The sequence below is a fragment of the Brachyistius frenatus genome, unplaced genomic scaffold (assembly GCF_029030835.1).
Source record: "Brachyistius frenatus isolate BFR_SWC_R1_liver_20210118 unplaced genomic scaffold, ASM2903083v1 Contig_133, whole genome shotgun sequence".
Classification (NCBI taxonomy): domain Eukaryota; kingdom Metazoa; phylum Chordata; class Actinopteri; family Embiotocidae; genus Brachyistius; species Brachyistius frenatus.
This window is the reverse complement of record NW_027210732.1, coordinates 32,753-50,936: the sequence shown is the minus strand read 5'-3', so window position 1 is coordinate 50,936 and position 18,184 is coordinate 32,753. Positions and strand designations below refer to the sequence as shown.

Genomic DNA, 18,184 nt, shown 5'->3' with positions numbered 1-18,184 from the left:
ATCTTTCTATCGATGAGCACAATGCAAGCGCTCAGCCTCAAAGTGTTGAATTTAGTCATCAGGCTTAAACCAGCATCTGTTCCACTTAAATGAAGAAAGGAGGAATTGTGCTCTTGGCTGCAAAGAAAAATGCTGTAGAGGGACACGGTCACATCCCGAGCCTTCGATTCAGACTTCATTTCACTGCTGAATCCCTGTGACAGCCTATGTGTTGTTTAATTTGAAGTCGGTTTAGACTTAAAATATTCCTCCTGGAAGCGTTAAGTTTGATTTGTGCTGAAGCGTTCAGGAGCAGCATAACCCAAATTATAATCCTGATTGAATTCTATTAATCTTAGAATAATTAGAACTGAACAGATGGCTGTTACTGTTTGCTCCACCCCTCCCAGGACTGATAACACATTTGGCTGGTTCACTTCAATTCTAACACACTCAGAGGAAGTTCAAGTTGCTGTGGTATATTTGTACTGACACACATTATGTTTCCCAGAAATCCAGAATTCAAACTCTGTGCTGAGCAATATGCAATATGATGCATATTAGAATTGTATTTGACTCCATCGATCATTCGATATCTTATTTCAACAGTTGCGGTTCTGGCTGTGCTCCGGGGGCTTACAGAAGGGGGCGCTGTCTCTGTGGATCATGGAGAACAGTACTGGCCCAGAGGAGAGGCACAGACTGTGGCATTCAGCCGGCGAACACAAATCCGAGAGAGGCTGGAAACTCGTCATACTTCCCCTTTACGGGCTGGCAGACTGGTACGACAAACACTCACCTGTTTCACCGCACGACAGCCCCGTGCGATCATATCAAAGTGAAAGTGTTGCGGACTGTCTGAAGGTATCAAACTGGCAGTTCAGCTTGGAAGTGTTTCAGAGCAGATCAGTCGTCCAGCTCTCATCTCAACAAACCTCTGACACACTCACACAAACGCTTAAATGCTCCCACAGCAAAAAGGAGTCTAAAGAAAAAGAAAAGGTCCCTTTCATAACCCCCCCCCCCCCGTCTCTCTCTTTATTCCACTCGTCTGTGATGAGTAGAAAAGAAATCAATACTCAAGGCTCTCTCCGACTCTACTTGCGTTCCAATTAGCTGTGGCCCTGATTTCCCCTCAATGAAGAGAGAAATTAAAACAAAACAGAATAAAACGAGGAAAAAGAAAAGAGCGATAAGTCATTTCGTCTCTGTTTGCCTGACTGGGTTTTTTCTTTGCCATTCAAGCTTGGATAATCCCGCTCCCCTGAGAGTGATTAATTTTTGATTCCTGGGTTATGTAGTCAGCTGTGCTTGTGCTCTTAATTAGAATGTCATGTCCGTAACCACGAGGTGAACCTGCCAGACTGTGCACAGTGACCTTTGTAGAGCTTAAAGAGAGTCAGAGACACGATTTAAAGTGCAGGCAAAAGTCAAGGAGCAGACACCATATGTACACTCCACATCTGAGTGTTTTGGGTTTGAGATGTGTGTGATGATGTACAATCATCGACACTGACTCATCGGGACTGAAAGGGAACCCCCTCTCAGTTTAAAACTCACTTTTACTGTAGAAAATGTTACTTTCATTGCCAAATCAATCAACAAACCAATCATGTGTGTCTTAAAGCTAAAAAAAAAAAAACCCAACACTAATCTTTAAACAGAATGATGACAAACCGTAAAAAATGTGCTGACACAAAACCATTTGCTCTGTAAAAATGTGCCTCACTCCTCAGTGCTTAAAGGACTAGTTTAATATTTTGGGAAATATGCGTATTCGCTCTCTTGCATGAGATTTAGATGAAAGGACTGATGCTATATAACCCCCTGTAAAATGGCAAGTTATTGTTTTTTGTACAAAGTTAACAAATAAAACATATCTCTTAGAGAAAAAACACGCATGTTTCACGCATGACTTAGCATGTGTCAACACACGTGATGCAATACATAACAACATGGGAAGATATGTTGAAAAGTATTCACACGACTATGGGCTTCACACATTACACCATGAAAACGTTCCAAAACCATTTTTCCCGTGGTAGTAATGCATGTTTCGCGTATGCACAATCACGTGTCATGTGGTCACATATGTTTTTACACGTGTTTTTTTTTTAGTTAGTGAACTTTAGGGTTGCTACCGTCACACAAAACCAGATTAGCGGCTTCCTCCTGTTTTACAATCTTCACGCTAAACTAACTGCTGAATCCAACTTCATATTTTCTGCGCAAACAGAAGACCATATAGCGAGACAAAAGCCATCCAAATATTAATGTGTTGCTTTAAAGGTTTTAGTCTGAAGCTCATACCCACACCATGACTGTGTCGCCATTATCATGTTGAATATGGAACCAGAAAATGTGTTCGATCCCCAAAGAAGTGGAACCGCTCTTTAGTGTTTTGAATAGAAATGCCAGTGATGCACGTCCTCCGAAGTCTCAGTGGCAGTTTTCTTAAAGCGCAATAAATTCCTCTTCACGTTGTTTAAACCTGAAGCTTTCCAACCAATCCCAGGTTGCGCGTTAGTTAAAGCAGCTTCGCCTCTCCTCAGGTTCTGGCTCCAGTTCAGCACAGAAGATGGACCTGGACCCGGTTCAGTCACATCTCTTGACAACATCTCTTTCAGTATGGACTGCTTCTTGGCATGTGAGTACTACGAAAATGTTGAGTCTTCCTTTTTGTGCTCTTACTAATCAGACACCGGCTGAATGAACTGATTTTTTTTGGATTTTTTTTGGATTTTTTTTTTGTACTGATTAACTGACTGATTGGTCATGACAAGCATAAATGGAAAAAGTGAAAGTGATCTCAAACCATTCAATTAATAATCAATAAAGCTCTGCCTAATGTTCATGTTTTAGAGAGATAATATTTGGCAGTTTTGCACACTTTGGATCATTCATCAAGGACTTACTTATTTCGAGTCTCTAGCCATAATACAGTACATTATCCTCTTTTATGCAGTTCAGAACTTTTTTGCAATGCTCAGTCAAGACAATTAGAAGACATTTTTAAAATCCTGACAAGCTGTTACATGTCTATAGCTCTCTGAGGAGGGATCCTTGTTAAATGTGCTGCAGTTTTGCCTTTAGACAGCCTGACAAAACTTCATGGAAATAATATATATATTATTAGATCCTTTAAACATACTTCCTGTGAGAATATTTGATGTGCCCTGAAATGTCAGATGTGTTCAATTCTGCCATCATATAGCTCCAATGATTGACAAGGGCTTATGTTCCAGTGTTGTATTGCCCGGCTGATGAAGGTCAAGCCTACCATCACCTTTCCAGATATTTTTGAGGTATAATTGAGATGGTTTATCAGTAACAAAACAGGAGTGAGATGACAACCACGTAAGAATGAGAATGAAAGGTTAGGAGTTCAGTGCCATCCACCATCTGTGCCTATTTGAAGGAACCAGTTTGAACTGTGATAGGAATAGTAATGCCTGAGCATCTCTGTGCCTGCGAATACAGTAGCTCTGACAATAAGAGCTGCTTTAAACCCAAGACAGCCTGGCTTAGAATTAAACTCATGAGGCAGGGACATAAGTGTCACCCTCTGACATTTGATGCGTTGTGATAATATATAATATGTAGATTATAACATGGACCCTGTCACGTTTTTCGCCTCAGGTTTTGTTGCTGTATTGTTATAACAACAACTGAATTAAAGATAAAATGTTGGAAGTTTTTTCAGTTGTTATCGGACCTAGTGAAGCACATTATTAGATAGCCGTTTTCATCCAAATGTAAAATAAATGACAAATGTGACGGGCACACATCATCTATTCCGTGTCACCTTTAGATGATTAATTTATTCATCAGCTGCAGACAGAATCTCCACACTTTTGCCCTAACTCTGAAATGCAATCAGATAACATAGGTTTATCAGCTGAATATGATGTGAGAAATCGTTGTTGATCCCGGCTGCTGCAGAGCCGCTGTCTTCCTGCGTCGCACAGGCTCACAGGGTCAGGGACTCTTTATTCTAAGAGATGACATTTTCCAGGAGATATTTGCGCACCAATTTGTGTTTTATGTCCTCCGGAGCAGCGGAACCGGTATGGCAGCTCTGAAGGATAATCTATCCCCATTTCCCTCACTTTCCAGATGGCAAGTTCTTAATCCAGACCTGCTATCTATTACTGTACCTACAGCCACACTTGACACGTCCACTTTTTATCGGCTATCAATCAGGGAGAAGCCGAAGCTCCGCAAAAGACGTCATTTCCAAGAGCGATCACTGTGACTGATTAGCATGATGGCTCCCTGAGCAGTGTGACACGGCCCTGTAATGTGGTTTTGTGGGAAAACATACCGCGAACACATTATGCAGAGAATCCGCCAACCGTGGCCTTTTTCCTACCCTTCTGTGGGCTTTAGTGTGATGTATAGTTTGGCAAGCGTGTGTGCTTGATGATGCATCCGTTGCCCTTCAGGTGTTGGACCTGACTGTCAGTTTTATCATTTTGTCTTCACCGGCATCATTAAATTAGTTTATTAAGCCAGACAGCACAAGAAGTTCATCCTTTTCTCTTTTCCCACACACAGAGCTGCATTAACAGCAGAACCAACCACCTCTATAGATGGACTTCTTCTTTACAAACATCACTGGATGTGCGTGCATGAAGGGGGCAAAACCGTTTCGGTGGCCGGTCACAAGATTGTAATCAGCTGTTGTAATCAACAAAGATTTCAGATCATTTTTAAATTCTTGTTGACTCCACAATAAAATGCCATCCCAGAGTCGGATCTGATTGTCTTTCATTTGCACGTTCATATAACATTATGTAAAATGTTTGCTGACAATAGTTGATTATCAGTATAGTCGTCAGCTAGCAGAGTCACGGAAACCTTTAATAATAATAATAATAATAATAATAATAATAATAATAATGACTAACTTTATTTGTATAGCACCTTTCATACAAGAAATGCAGCTCAAAGCTTCACAGCAAGAAAATGACATGCAGTGTTTCACATAAAAAGGGATATAAAGTCATGTTTAAAAATAGAAAAGAAATTAAATGCATAAGAACATATAAAATGCATGAAATTAAACAAGACATAGATTTAACATGTAGAATAAATTATTGTGGATTTTAAAGGCGCGGTAATTCAAGTGCAGGCAGGTGCAAGAGAACTTCAGGAGTTGCTCGTTAAAGACTAAAGTAAAGAGATATGTTTTGAGCTTTCTTTTAAAACTATTAACTGAGTTAGCTTCCCTCATATCAAACAGGTAGTTTGTTCCACTGCTTTGCCGCAGAACTGGCAAAAGCTAAATGCCCAATTTTATTTTTTCCGTTGGGCTGTTGCTGGGAACCTCCAACAAACCAGCAGCAGATGATCTCAGTGTTCCTGAAGGCACATAGTTAACCAGACAGTTAGAGATATAACTCGGTCCGAGCCAATTGAGATCTTTGTATGTGGGGAGGAGGACCTTAATGTCAATGTTGTGTCTTACAGGCAGCCAGAGCAGAGCAGCCAGAACTGGACTGATGTGTTCTCTCCTCTTGGTTCTGGTTAATTCTCGAGCTGCAGAGTTTTGGATGAGCTGAAGTCTCTCTGTTGTTTTCTTTGGTAGGCCGGTAAAAAGTGCATCACAGCAGTCCAGTCGGCTAGAAATGAAGGCATGAATCAAGTCTTCAGCATTTGTCTGATTTATAAATGGGTGCACCTCGGCTAATGTGGGCCTTGAAACTTCATAGCTTGCTGATATGTCCAATGAAAATCACCCAACTTTTGTTGGTTGTTCAACCTGTCAATCCTCTCCTTATTTGACAGTATCAGGAGCATGGTGGTAACAGTAGTATCAATAAGCTATCTACTACTAAGTACCAGCTAACAAGGCTATTTAACCACCTGCCACATTTGAATTTGACAGCTGTAGTAAACATACTGCAGAAGACATGAAACACTGACAGCTAGCTGGTCCAGGGACAGCGAGGAAATAGCTGGCACTGATTACAGTGGAAGCTCAGGTAGCTTAGCACAGACTCTCAATACGTAACACAATCCGGCCTTTTAATGGCCCGATCTATAATGTTCTTCTGTTCTTAGCAAAGGCATGTGAACCCCGTAAAATATTGAACATTTTCCATACTCATTTTTGTGTCATTGGTGCAGTGTACGGCACGATGACTGCTTTATAGCTTGTCTCTGCTCGATATGTCATGAAGAGCACTACTCATCTGTAGACATCGCCAAACATCTGTTAATGTGCCTCCCCAGCAGCTGGTCCTTGATATCCCTTAATAGTCCTTGCAGCATTTCTTCAGAGGTTTGCCGTTTGCAAAACGAGAGATTTTGGATGGAAGTAATTGTTTTTCTGTGTTACTGAAGACGACATGAAACCAACCTGTTCAAACGGACTAATACACAGGTTTCTATTCCAATTGTGTGCGGGTGTCGTACTTGGCCGTTGTATCTGTGCTATCTGTCATGGTAACTTTCATTTTTACATGTGTAATGGAACAGGGGAATACAGAAATGTACTCGTCTTAGTAATTATTACTTGCACCTGTTGATGTGAAGAAACATGGAGACATGCCATGTAGTACTAAGTGCAGACGCTTACAGTCCCTCAGTGTATTCACAGTGGTGACATATTGGGCTAATTATAAGCAGTTTCCTCAAAGCTGCTCTCTGCCAGGTTTAACAGCGGTGTTTTTCTCTTGTGTGTACAGCAGCAAAGAAATAGATGGATACATATTGCAGTGTTTACAGAAAAGAGATTAAAAACACACTCATACGGTTTATTAATCCTTCCCTGACGCAACATGAAATGTTCATTGTGTGGATATTTATCAGAGCTATTGCAATTTGGAGATATTTTGGGATTGTGGCTGGGTGGTAACAAGGTGCCACCCCCGTGGCTGGCCTCTGGTGGGCTTCAGGTAGCTTACGGCGCCCCGCTAATGAACAGTGACAGCCGCGCTGGCTGTTGCCCTGCCCTCTGGTTCATGCTGCACTGTGGCGGACCTGCTGTGTCCTCTCGCTGCAGCAGCATACCAATGCCGTGTGCGCCAAGCTCTTTCCGTTCCATAGCTCTGCAGTAGCGCGTTGCCATGCTCAGAATAATAATGCAGGGAGCTTTATTAGCAACTTTGTCGAAGATACAAAAAGTTGCTGAACTTGTGTACACATCTAAGGGTCTTGGCTACTAAGAGCTTTTTCTTTCCCGAACAGTCAAACACATTGCGGTCACTTACGTGCTGTATGTGATCCATCAAATCGTCACATAAACTGTCTGCATCAAAGCTCCCAAGCAGTGGAGACTTAGACAATCATATTTATTTGAGGATTCCAGAGCTCGGGAATGAGCTATTGATTTTCTTGCCAGCAGATTTTACCTAAGCAGTGCTGAGCTTTGAAGAGAAAATTACAAGGTTTCTTTACCCCAAGATGTTTTTGTTAGGGACCACCTGCCAAAACCATCAGACTCAGTGCTGCCTCGGCGTATATTTAAAGCCAAACTGAAGGTTTTTGATCAAACAAGCTCTTCATGATACATGTTATCCAGAGGAAGACGGGTGAAGTTTCAGCTCAAGCACAAAGAATATTAAGGTCAAGCTGTTTGCTCCGCGTCGAAGCGAGTGGGATTTTTCTGACCAAATGAAACGCAGCCACACAGTAGCTTTCTGTTGAGGGAGCCCCCTGCCATATTGTCATAAATGGCGAGCCTTCAGCCCGAGGTGACAGGGGAGTCGGGATGGAGAAGAGGCAGTGTTGTTGTGGTAAAATGATTATAGAGATAAAGATGAAAAGTCGTGTCTTTGTCCCTTGATACTGTCATAATGATGGCAGGGAAAACAGGCTTGATTTGTTTTTCACTAGGGAGGTAAATGACACAATCTGGGCAGCTCATTGGCTCATCACAATTAGGGAACTTGTAGTTGGATTTCTAGGCAGGATGGTGGTGCAGTGGTTAGCAGTGTTGCACAAGAGCAAAAAGGTTTTGGGTTTTAACCGGTTTGGTTTTCTGCAGGCGCTTCAGCTTCCTCTAAAGTCTAAAGACATTGGTGTTTGGTTAATTGGTGAATCTAAATCAGATGTAGGTGTAAATGTGAGCTTGCATGCTTTTCTGTCTTTCTCTGTGAGCCCTGTGATGAGCTGGCAACCCATCCAGAGTGCAGCCCACCTTTGCCCAAAGTCAGGGATAGGCTGCAACCCCCCACGAGCCTGGAGGATAGTTAGATTTCTGCATGACTTGCATCTCGTGCAACTCTTTTTCAGCACCTTGGCAACTGCACATGTCGACAAATAGCTGCTAGGATTTTATGGAGCTGCACCTAGGAGGACTTGTGGCTTAGAGAAGCAAAGAAAATGAAAGAAGATTCTCTCATAAACCTTTAAATCCTCCTTTGCTGTTAGTTGCCGTACAGAGCAGGGCGAATATTATGCGGCCACAGTGCAAACAAGCTGTATGCCACTCTGCTGCTATAGAAGACAAACAAGACCACGACCAGAAACCTTCCCTTTTCTCCTGCTGTATGACAAGAAAACAGACCCTGAGACCATGCACGCTTCCTCCCAACGGTTTATTCCATATGCAAAACAGAAGTAGGACTTAATATATTGATCGAATGCACATGGAGCATCCTAATATATATATATATATATATCCTATATCTACCTTGAGAGCATTAAAATGGGTTCAGAAACAGATAAGATGGCCTTTATTGGCATTTGATAGACTAAAGCATTGTGCAGTTTGGCTTAAGAGCAACAATTTCTATTTTTCTAAAGCTGGCTAGGCAGTCTAGGCTTTTTAGGCACCATGATGTATCTACCTTTGTTATAAAAGTTACAAATCAGAGGTCAGACCAGCAGTCGGTCCAGATCTGAACCCGTTTCCTCTGTTCGGTGTCATACAGTTGAACGATGGCAGTGTTATCAGTTCCACAAAACCTCAGTAAAACCTATCTTACTCTGGTTGAAAATAATCTCAGTTGTATAAAAGGTCCTGTGCTTTAACGGCAACCTACAATGGAGCAACAGACCCACAGAGGGCTTTACTCTTCTGAACATTACATCAGAGAAATGAGATGTTAGGCAGAACTCTTCAACCAAAATTGGCCTGTCTTTGGAAACAGAGCTGAAGTCATGGACACACTAAGCAACTCAGCTGAACGTTGAAGTCGGCTTCTCAAGATAGGAAAGTGAAACCTTTGCTGCATAGAAATGAAAAATAGTGTTCTCATTTCACGTTCATGTCAGTCACGTTTAAGTGGCACATGCTCGGCCATGTCTACGGTGATGATCATTTGAATTGGAGATTTTAAAGTATATTATCTATTTGTAAGACTGCCTTTGGACATTGATTCTATCATTCCTGCAATTCATTACGTTAAATAAACACTATAAAAGTGCTTTGCTGTGTTCAGTTGACAGGGTTGCATTGATTGTTCCTGTAGCCTCTGCAGTGCCTGATGAGATCTGATCGCAGATTTCTTTAACACCGTTCAGGCCTATCTGTTAAACCACTGATTGCAGTGCATGGACCTCATAAAAAAAAAAGTGATTTTTCTTTGCTGTGTTCATTTGAGAAAGAACTCTGTTTTCCACCTCTATTCAAAAACTAGAGAATGGGGACAAGTGGCCGTTTTTTTTATATATATATATTTATTTATTCTTAGGTCAGCATTCAAACGTTTTAGCAGTTAACTTTAACATCTTTGGGGGAAAAAAAGAGAGTTCATATATCTTGAGCCCTTATCGCCAATCAGCCAGCCTTTTGCCTGGGAGACCTAATTTAGGGTTAGAATTTGAGGGGGAAGAGATCAAGGTACCAACAAGCTTATGATCTCACTGCTGGGAAAGCAGTGCGGCTGGAGGCTTAGTGAATTGCTACAAACACCCAGACAGAATGTGCTTACCCATCTACTCTAGGACAGAGACAGGGCGATGGAGTGGAGCTGGATGTTCAACATAACCTTTCTTCTGTATGGCCACTGGAGGTAAAAAAAAAAATATGAAAGAATGACCCCTGCTGGTGGTTCCACATTTCCTGTGCCAGTGAGGGGTCTGCAGCTACTGTTCTGCTGTACCGCAGCAACGGGGTTTCATTGCTCCACATGAACAAAAAAAAAAAAAAAAAAAGTGCAGCCTTTTCAATAAATGCATTGTATTTTATTTCAGCAAATGGCGAGTTTCCACCAGTGGTCAGCAGCTCAACCAGGCCGCCATTTAGACCAACTATCAAGACTCTGCCCCCTTCCATCAGAAGCCCTTCATGGAGCTTCCCCACCACAGAAGGCTGTAAGTGTGAGCTTTATTGATGAATGTGTGAGTGATGATCAGGTGTGCTTTCTTTTTGTCTTTTTTTTTTCTGGTCGTCTGTTTCTCTTTCCGTCTCTAAGTTTCATTGTCGTCCCTTTTGCTCATACATTAAACACATACACACACACACACACACACACACACACACACACACACACACACACACACACACACACACACACACACACACACACACACACACACACACACACACACACACACACACACACACACACACACACGCACACACACGCACACATATGTTTGCATGCGTTGATGATTCACAATTACTCTACGCATGGGCTGTAACAAAGTAAGTGTGCCCCCTACTGGTCTGCAGCACGTCCACATCTGAGTGAGTGCTGCAGAGATCTCCTTTGGCATTAAATGGAGCAGGACGGGCAGTTTTGAAGTGTAAAATCCTCCAATTTGTCTCCTGAGAATGTCAATGGAGCCAGTTACACAGACTTGACATTTTCCACCTCACACTCTCTCTCACTTCCCTGCTTCAAAAAGGGTAAAAACAAGCAGATATTAAATTTCTATATTTAAAGTCATAAATTGGAGTTACATTCATATCAAACCTGTTCTAAAAACCCATTTCCTCAACTGGAAGCTTTGAAACACTTGAGGTACATCGGACATGTTGAAGCTTCTCTGCTGAGATATCAGACACAGGCACTTCAGACTTATACTGGATGGAAAATGGTTTCTGAAGTCTGTATTTTTTGAATCGGTGTCATGTGTACGAAACACTCTTCATACAAATGTGAACTTGTCTCAGACAGTTTTCCAGTCCAAACACGATTAGTTTGGACAGCGTTCCTGGATTGTAATTGCATTTATATATATCTTGTTTTCTCTCCGAGGTGGAATAAAAGGCTTTTTATGACATTCATATGCTGTTAAAGTCAGCAAATCAATTTTGTCGGGTATAGAGGCTTGCCTTCCATTTGAAACTGCTTAAAAAAAAACTCACACTAACACACCGTGGACCTTGACACAGGAGCCCACCTCGGTGACAAAGACCAACAGATGAACTGCCAAGCTACATTTGGATGCAGTGTAAAGACGACAGCCATAATACAGTCTGAGCCGACAAGACGAAAATGAGCACTTGGGTGTCTATATTTTGTTTTCTGAAGAAGGCTAAGACAGAAAACAAACTAGCCAAGCAGGTATATGCCAACGTTATTCTGTTTTGTTCCTTTTTATGCTGAGACATTTTAGTTTGCTCTCACCTGCTGTGAAGTGTTATACATAGGAAGAAACATATCAAGAGAATTTTCACTTGGTGGAAGAAATCACAGATTGATTCGGTGTTAACAGCTGTTCAGATGTCTACTGATTTAACAAATAGCTCTGGATTTGCTGAATAGCAGCTGATGAATGTTAACTACTGCATTGATTGCTCAGTTTGAAATTCTTTAAATCTTTCCACTTGAGCAGGAACAGTAAGTGCCCACCTGGCTAGACGTGAATATACAATGATCAGCCACAACATTTTCTGTTTTACTTGCACATCCATGACCCTGTCACTGTTTCAATAGTCGTCCTTCCTTGGATCACTTTTTCTAGATATGGATACTACAATGGATTACCATTATTAGCTCCCCAACCTTTAAAACGGTCTCAAAACCCACCGGCTGATCTGTGGCATCAGATGTGTCCTCGATACTTCTTTCACCTTCCTCAGCCCTGCTATTAATTCATCCTTTGCATGTCTTGAGGTTTTTGCGTTTGTCTATCCTTATTATGAAGTGATTAATCCGGTTCTGAAGGCTGATGGTTGCCACACAGCTGTGGGTCAGATGGTAGAACGGGTTGGCCACTAATCATAAGGTTGGCAGGTCCTCCCTGGTTCCTCATGTCCACATACCAAGATGTCCTTGGGCAAGACACTGAACCTCATGTTGCTTCGGATCGAGGGCGAGCACCAGTGTTGTGTGTTTCTGTGTGGATCTGAAACGCTTTCACACCACTAACGTGAAAAAGTGCTAAATAAGTGCAAACCATTAACGTGAAATATTGTTGTTGCATGTGCAAAAGTGAATATTTGCACACACACACACACTGACAGGATAATCACATTAAATAAAGTTAACAGAGACCCCTCCTACCTGTCTTTATATCTTACACACAACACATACTGGCTTAGATGTTATGTCTCTGAAACGTCTGTCCTCAGCTTCAAGGAGGAGGATGCCTTTCGACATCTTAATTCTCTCGTCTGCCTCGTTTTCTCGAGTGAGAGAACGTTAAAGGACACTGGCAATGGGGATGACATGAGTTGCAGATGAAGAGCTTACCTCCCTTGTCATCTCCTCAAAAGTGGCAAGAGCTGTGACAGTCTTTTTCTACTACCCCCGACTGGTTTACAGTTAGTGTGATTGGCAGATTGTACTCCACTGTATAATCACACGGGGTCTGTTTCTGTGCAACCAGGCTCTTGATTATAGTATGTATTGTTCCACCTCATTCATACATCTTGATGCAGACCCTTGGTTAGCATATTAAGCTTACTCCAGTGGCAAGTGCTTGAAGTAACCCACAATTTACTGTACGCTGTGATAGCCGTCCCTGCTTCAGGGCCTGTTCAAAGCATCCAAAGGTGGCAACTCTAAAGCAATTCTTTCCTTTTATTATGTTACTGGCATTGTCTGTTAAAATGACACGGACTTTCTTCTTCTCAATTTTTTTTTATGCATTTACCATTTCCTTCCTTGTGTGGCGATGTACTCTCCTGCGTGAGCCACATAAACAATGCTAAGCCTGCTGCACTGCTTTTTGCAAAGTAAAACTCGAGTCGGTCCATTGTGCTGTCAGACTTACACCCGGGACGCCCTGCCTGAATGGCGTTGTGCGTCACGACGACCTTGTTTTGTTACCGCAGCTCACTCGCGTGTGTGCGTGTCTGCTGTGGTGCCGCTGCTGCCAGCCCCCCGTCGCTCTACAATGACTTTCCATTGGATAACGGTCATCGGTAATCGAATGTTTGAAGTCTGACAAGTGGAGAGTTGTGACTAAAAATAAGTCACATGATTTTTGTTCACTGCTGTTCATCAGCAAGGCACACAAGGGAGAGAGAGAGAGAGAGAGAGAGAGAGAGAGCACCGGATCAACACTGCCCTCAAACTGTTAAATCATTTTCATAATCTAATTAGAGGCTATATGGGGTTTCTGCTTTGACTGTATAGTGCACATGTGATCGCAGATGTTTATCTTTCTATTTATGCTGAGAACGCTGCAGAAGCGAAGGCGTGATACACGGGTCACATGCAGGCTGTGCAGCTGCTCGAACCCGTTACCAAGGCCACTAAAGTGAAAACCAAGACATGCAAACGCCATGCAGGTAGCGTATCTTAGTCTTAGGCTTTAGTAATGACAGGATGCACGTCCGCGCTCCAGAAGTATAGCTGATCACGCCATCATTTTCCAAGAATTTTAAAATGAATTTGTGATAACCAGATTAAATGCAGATTTGGGAATGTGCAGACATTGCATGCAGCGGCTCATGCAAACATTTGGAGATACTCCAAATGTTTGATTAAGCATAGGAAACCCACATTTCCAACAACAGAAAGCAGTTGGTCATCCAACACAAAGATTTCGGTGACTTTGCCGTTATCAGCTCGGCTCTGCTGCTGTCTGGAGGGAGTTTCTCACGCTTCTAAATTATTTCAAGCAATGTTTGTTGTTGCGTCACAGTTTTCTTCCTGGCACTCGTTGCCTGTGTAATTGTGCCATGCTCCTTTCCATGATACCGCTACAAGTGTTTAATTATGTTTGTGGTGCTGGTGTTTCCAATGCTGCCGCCACCACCTCGAAGCGATCACATTATGTAAATTGCACTCGGCTGTTTTGCTTCTTCTTTCTTTTTTTTCTTCCTTGAGCTTAAAATAACTCCACATCGCTGACATGATGTCAACACGGCTAACAGGTCTCACTAACAGACCAGCTACTGTATGTATGACAAACGCTGCTCACCTTGACGCATCTCTCTTTGCAGCATGTGGCTCAATGTTTAGTTGTAATAGCTGAAGCTAATGATCGTATGGGACGATACTTTTTATCTCCAATATCTAATCCAGTGATTTTTGGCCAGTACTGGACTGTTTCAGATACTGATAATTGGATGGGTTCATCCACAATGTTAATGACTACATACCTGTAATTACCCCCCCCCCCCCACACACACACAACACCTGCCGATTTGGAGATGCTGTTACCCAGTCTTATACCCGTCATAATTTAGCTCCTGGAAAAGTCACTCAGATCCTTATGCTTTTCTATTTTTCCTGCTTTCTTCAACTTCAAGAACTGATGGCCAGATAGCATGATTTGATAATGTTATAGGATTATGAATTGAACTGCCACAAGCTTGGGTCAGAAAACAGTTCAACTCAGCCAGTCAAGAAAATCTTCAAGGCTAAGCAAAGAACATGGCATTTATACATAACATCATGAAAGGTATTTTATAAGAGCGTTTGCTGCTCAGGTTAGGCTGCAATGGCAGCAACACAAAGGCCATTTTAATGTGCTTACACAGGTAATACTCCGTATGGTTACAATAAAGGCAGCCGACTTAAATATCCGCAGAGAAAGATGGGACTGGGAGATCTCACTGCTCTCGCCCTTGTGATTATCATAGATATTAACTCAGGGGGAAAGAAGTTGAACTTGCAGTTATACATTGGCCATTTCAAAGACAGCCCTGAGCGGTTAACATTCGCCGGGCATCTCTCTTCTCCCCCTCCGGAGCCGATGCTTTGACGTCTGCAGGGCAGGACAGCAAGCCTGATGAGGGTTTTGGCTCAGCAGACCTGTCACTCCAACACGGCTCTCCTCTTCCCCCGACACGCTCAATGATTAACCCCACCAAACGTCAACGTCTCTTGTCTCCTCTCACTCTCCCCTTCATCTCTCCCTTCACTCTGCAACCATATCTGGGATGAGAACATTCTGTTCCCTTTTATTTCTGCATTTGTTTCCCTTCTTCGCCATGTAAAAGTTGTTATTGACACTCTGTTACTTCCTATTACTGCCTTCTCACCCAGCTGTCTTTCTGTCAGCACTCACTCTGATCTCACTCTGTTGTCCCACTTCTTCCTCCTGATCTTTTTTTTTTTTTTTTTGTTCCTCTCCCATTCACCCTGACTTCACCTTCACTCGTTTCTTTCTTCTTCTTCTTTCTCCACATCTCCATTGATTTCCCACTATTCTGGCAAGTATTTCATTTCTCATCACTGCCCTGCTGTGTGGCACCCCCAACTCTCTGCTGACTCATCAGTTGCTTTAACACGGGGTTGTGAATAAGTCAACCCATATTAGCTTGCTTCCCTTTCTTTTTGTGATTACCTCTCCTGATGGGAAAGGAACGCGTCGCTAAACCCAAAATGAGCTCTAGCGCTTTATTTTTCTGGCCAGAAAGTGTGTGTGTGTGTGTGTGTGTGTGTGTGTGTGTGTGTGTGTGTGTGTGTGTGTGTGTGTGTGTGTGTGTGTGTGTGTGTGTGTGTGTGTGTGTGTGTGTGTGTGTGTGTGTGTTAAACAATCAAACAGCTTTACGCAACACACTCTTATGACGCATGAACTATATATTATCATATTTACACACATTTGCTTGCATACAACAGCCAACAACAAGAACCCAAGTTCTGCTGAGTATGATGAAAACCAAAATCAAATCAAAGATGTCGATTGAACGCAGTCAGATTGAAGCTTGAAAGCAGCAGACAGCAGATGTCGGTCCCCAAAAGCTCCTTGCAGAAAGGAGTTTTAGCTATTTTGTGCTCGCTAATTAGCTGTACAGAGGAGATGTGAGTCTGTGCTTCATTGTTTATTTGTTCATAAAAACTGGCCTGTGGCAATCAGTTAACTAGTTGTTGTTACTTTGGGTATCGGAGGCGGAACATTAGTCGCAGAGACAGATATGAGACTGATAACGAGCAGCACAACGCAAAACGGGCTTCTTAATTAATTGGACTCGGTTGCTCCGTAAGCTTTGTACTTAGAATTCCGATCCATTCATGGTGTGCCAGCCTTGATTCATCTTTCTAATGACTGGCCCAGGGAGGACAACTGTCACCTGATAAGGAGGATACATGCTGTAGGAGAGGAGAGCAGAATGAAAAGTCTTTGGTGGCTTTGCCGAGAGTGTGTTTGTGGTTATTACTGTGGCTTTTACAGTTAGACATGAACTCACATGGAGGTATAGTTGATCCCAAAGACATGTAATGGCATGGTAAAACAAGACACAAAATGTATTTATTGTGGTTTTATTGAAGTGCTTTGTTTTGAATAAAAAGAAGTGATGCAGATTAAAAAAAAAAAAAAAAAAGAAGAAAGAATGAAAAATCAGGCTACGTTGCCCTTTTTTTGGTTTTTTTTTAAGATGGGGTGGACATTTTGATGTAACGGGTCAAGTGAGACTTGTGTTATCTGTCTCTACCAAGTCATTTTCACTTGTTGCAAGAACAGTTTGTTCCCCATTCTGTTGGTCAAAGAAACATGACATGAAAGCTGAACTAACATTATATTTTATTTTCAGTGTAAATGCCAAACAAAAAAACCAAACAGATTAGTTGTTCTGGAGGTCTGCTGGGATCATCCTTATTCCCAGCAGGTCTTCAAACCAAAAACAGCCCTCCACTAAAACAATGAGAGGCTGCGTTGCTGAGGGCATGTTGATTCGGATGAAATGATGAAATATGATCCAGGAAACTAGTGTGAATAGCACATACATGAAAATGTATCAAACACCATAGTTACACAGTGGTTTATCCTATTACTTATCACTATCTTATCTGTTGTCCCAACGGGTGCAACGTTAACATTAGAAATTTGCTGTTCATTTCACACAAGGGTCTGAAGGCAGTTTCAGTGCAGCCTGATAGCTCTAATTGTCTCCGTTAATTCTTCATTTTGGGGAAAGAATCAATCAGAAACCAGCTTACGCAATAATTACAAATATTTTATTTAGAAAGTATTATAATTAGATAATCATTCAATAGCAAGGTAGATTCAGAGTCTCCCCTGGGCTGTTTGCATGTGTGTGTGTGTGTGTGTGTGTGTGTGCGTGCGTGCGCGCGCATATCAGTATGTGTATGTGAGCATGTGTTGCAATTCAGAGGAGCTGGCGAGTGTGCACGCCGCTTATTAGAGAAGACTATCATCTGTGAGAGCGCATCTTGTTTTTGTTTGTTCTGCCAAGTGCCTGTCACAGAACGGCTCATTAGGCCAGTTGTGCTGCGCTTGTGTGTGTGTGTATGTGCGTTCGTATGAACTCATTCATATTGATGGGCCGACAATATCGATCAGACGGGTTGAAGTGTGAAACCAACTGCACACCAGGTAGATGGGAGAGAGAAATCGAACGGAAGACAACACCAGCAGTGTATTTATAATACATGGATCTTTTTCATATCAAATAGACAAAAATTCACTTTGCCAAATAAGTCAAAAAAAACGAAATGAAAGATGCAGGCTCTTTTACCCTCACTTCCCTCTCTTGAGCATGTGCCTTCTTAACTGATTGCCATCTAACCTATTAAGTATGGTAAGATTTGTGTCTAAAGCACTGTTCGGCTTTGGAGGATTTTCTGCTCCAGTGATGGATTTATTCCCGAAAGTCTTAACTCTTTTTACTTTGGGTGTTGAAAATACCGGCTTGACGGATCGATTTACTTCTGCCAGATAGGAGTCAAACAAAACTCCAGTCACCTCAACAGTGGATTTTACAGGAGTGCATTTGGTAAGAACGGGCTGAAGTCCAAATCGTTCTCGTAGCACAGTGGTGGTTTAAAGTGTTTTTTTTTTTAAAGTACGGGCCTGCTTGAAATTGCCTCCACTGGCAACACTTTAGCAAACTCAAAAGAGATGTTTGTGATGAGACAGAGATGAGCTCAGTTTGAAGTACAGA

At 42.2% G+C, this 18,184-nt stretch overlaps 1 protein-coding gene across 1 annotated transcript in view; it reads left to right on the top strand.

Annotated features, from left to right (window-relative positions):
* alk (ALK receptor tyrosine kinase) overlaps nt 1–18,184 on the top strand; it is a 343,730-nt gene that overhangs the window by 293,508 nt on the left and 32,038 nt on the right. Inside the window, exons 9-11 of the mRNA XM_069714659.1 lie at nt 589–761; nt 2,532–2,626; nt 10,126–10,245. Of these exons, the coding sequence (XP_069570760.1) occupies nt 589–761; nt 2,532–2,626; nt 10,126–10,245 (388 nt within the window). The remainder of the gene's footprint in view (nt 1–588; nt 762–2,531; nt 2,627–10,125; nt 10,246–18,184) is intronic.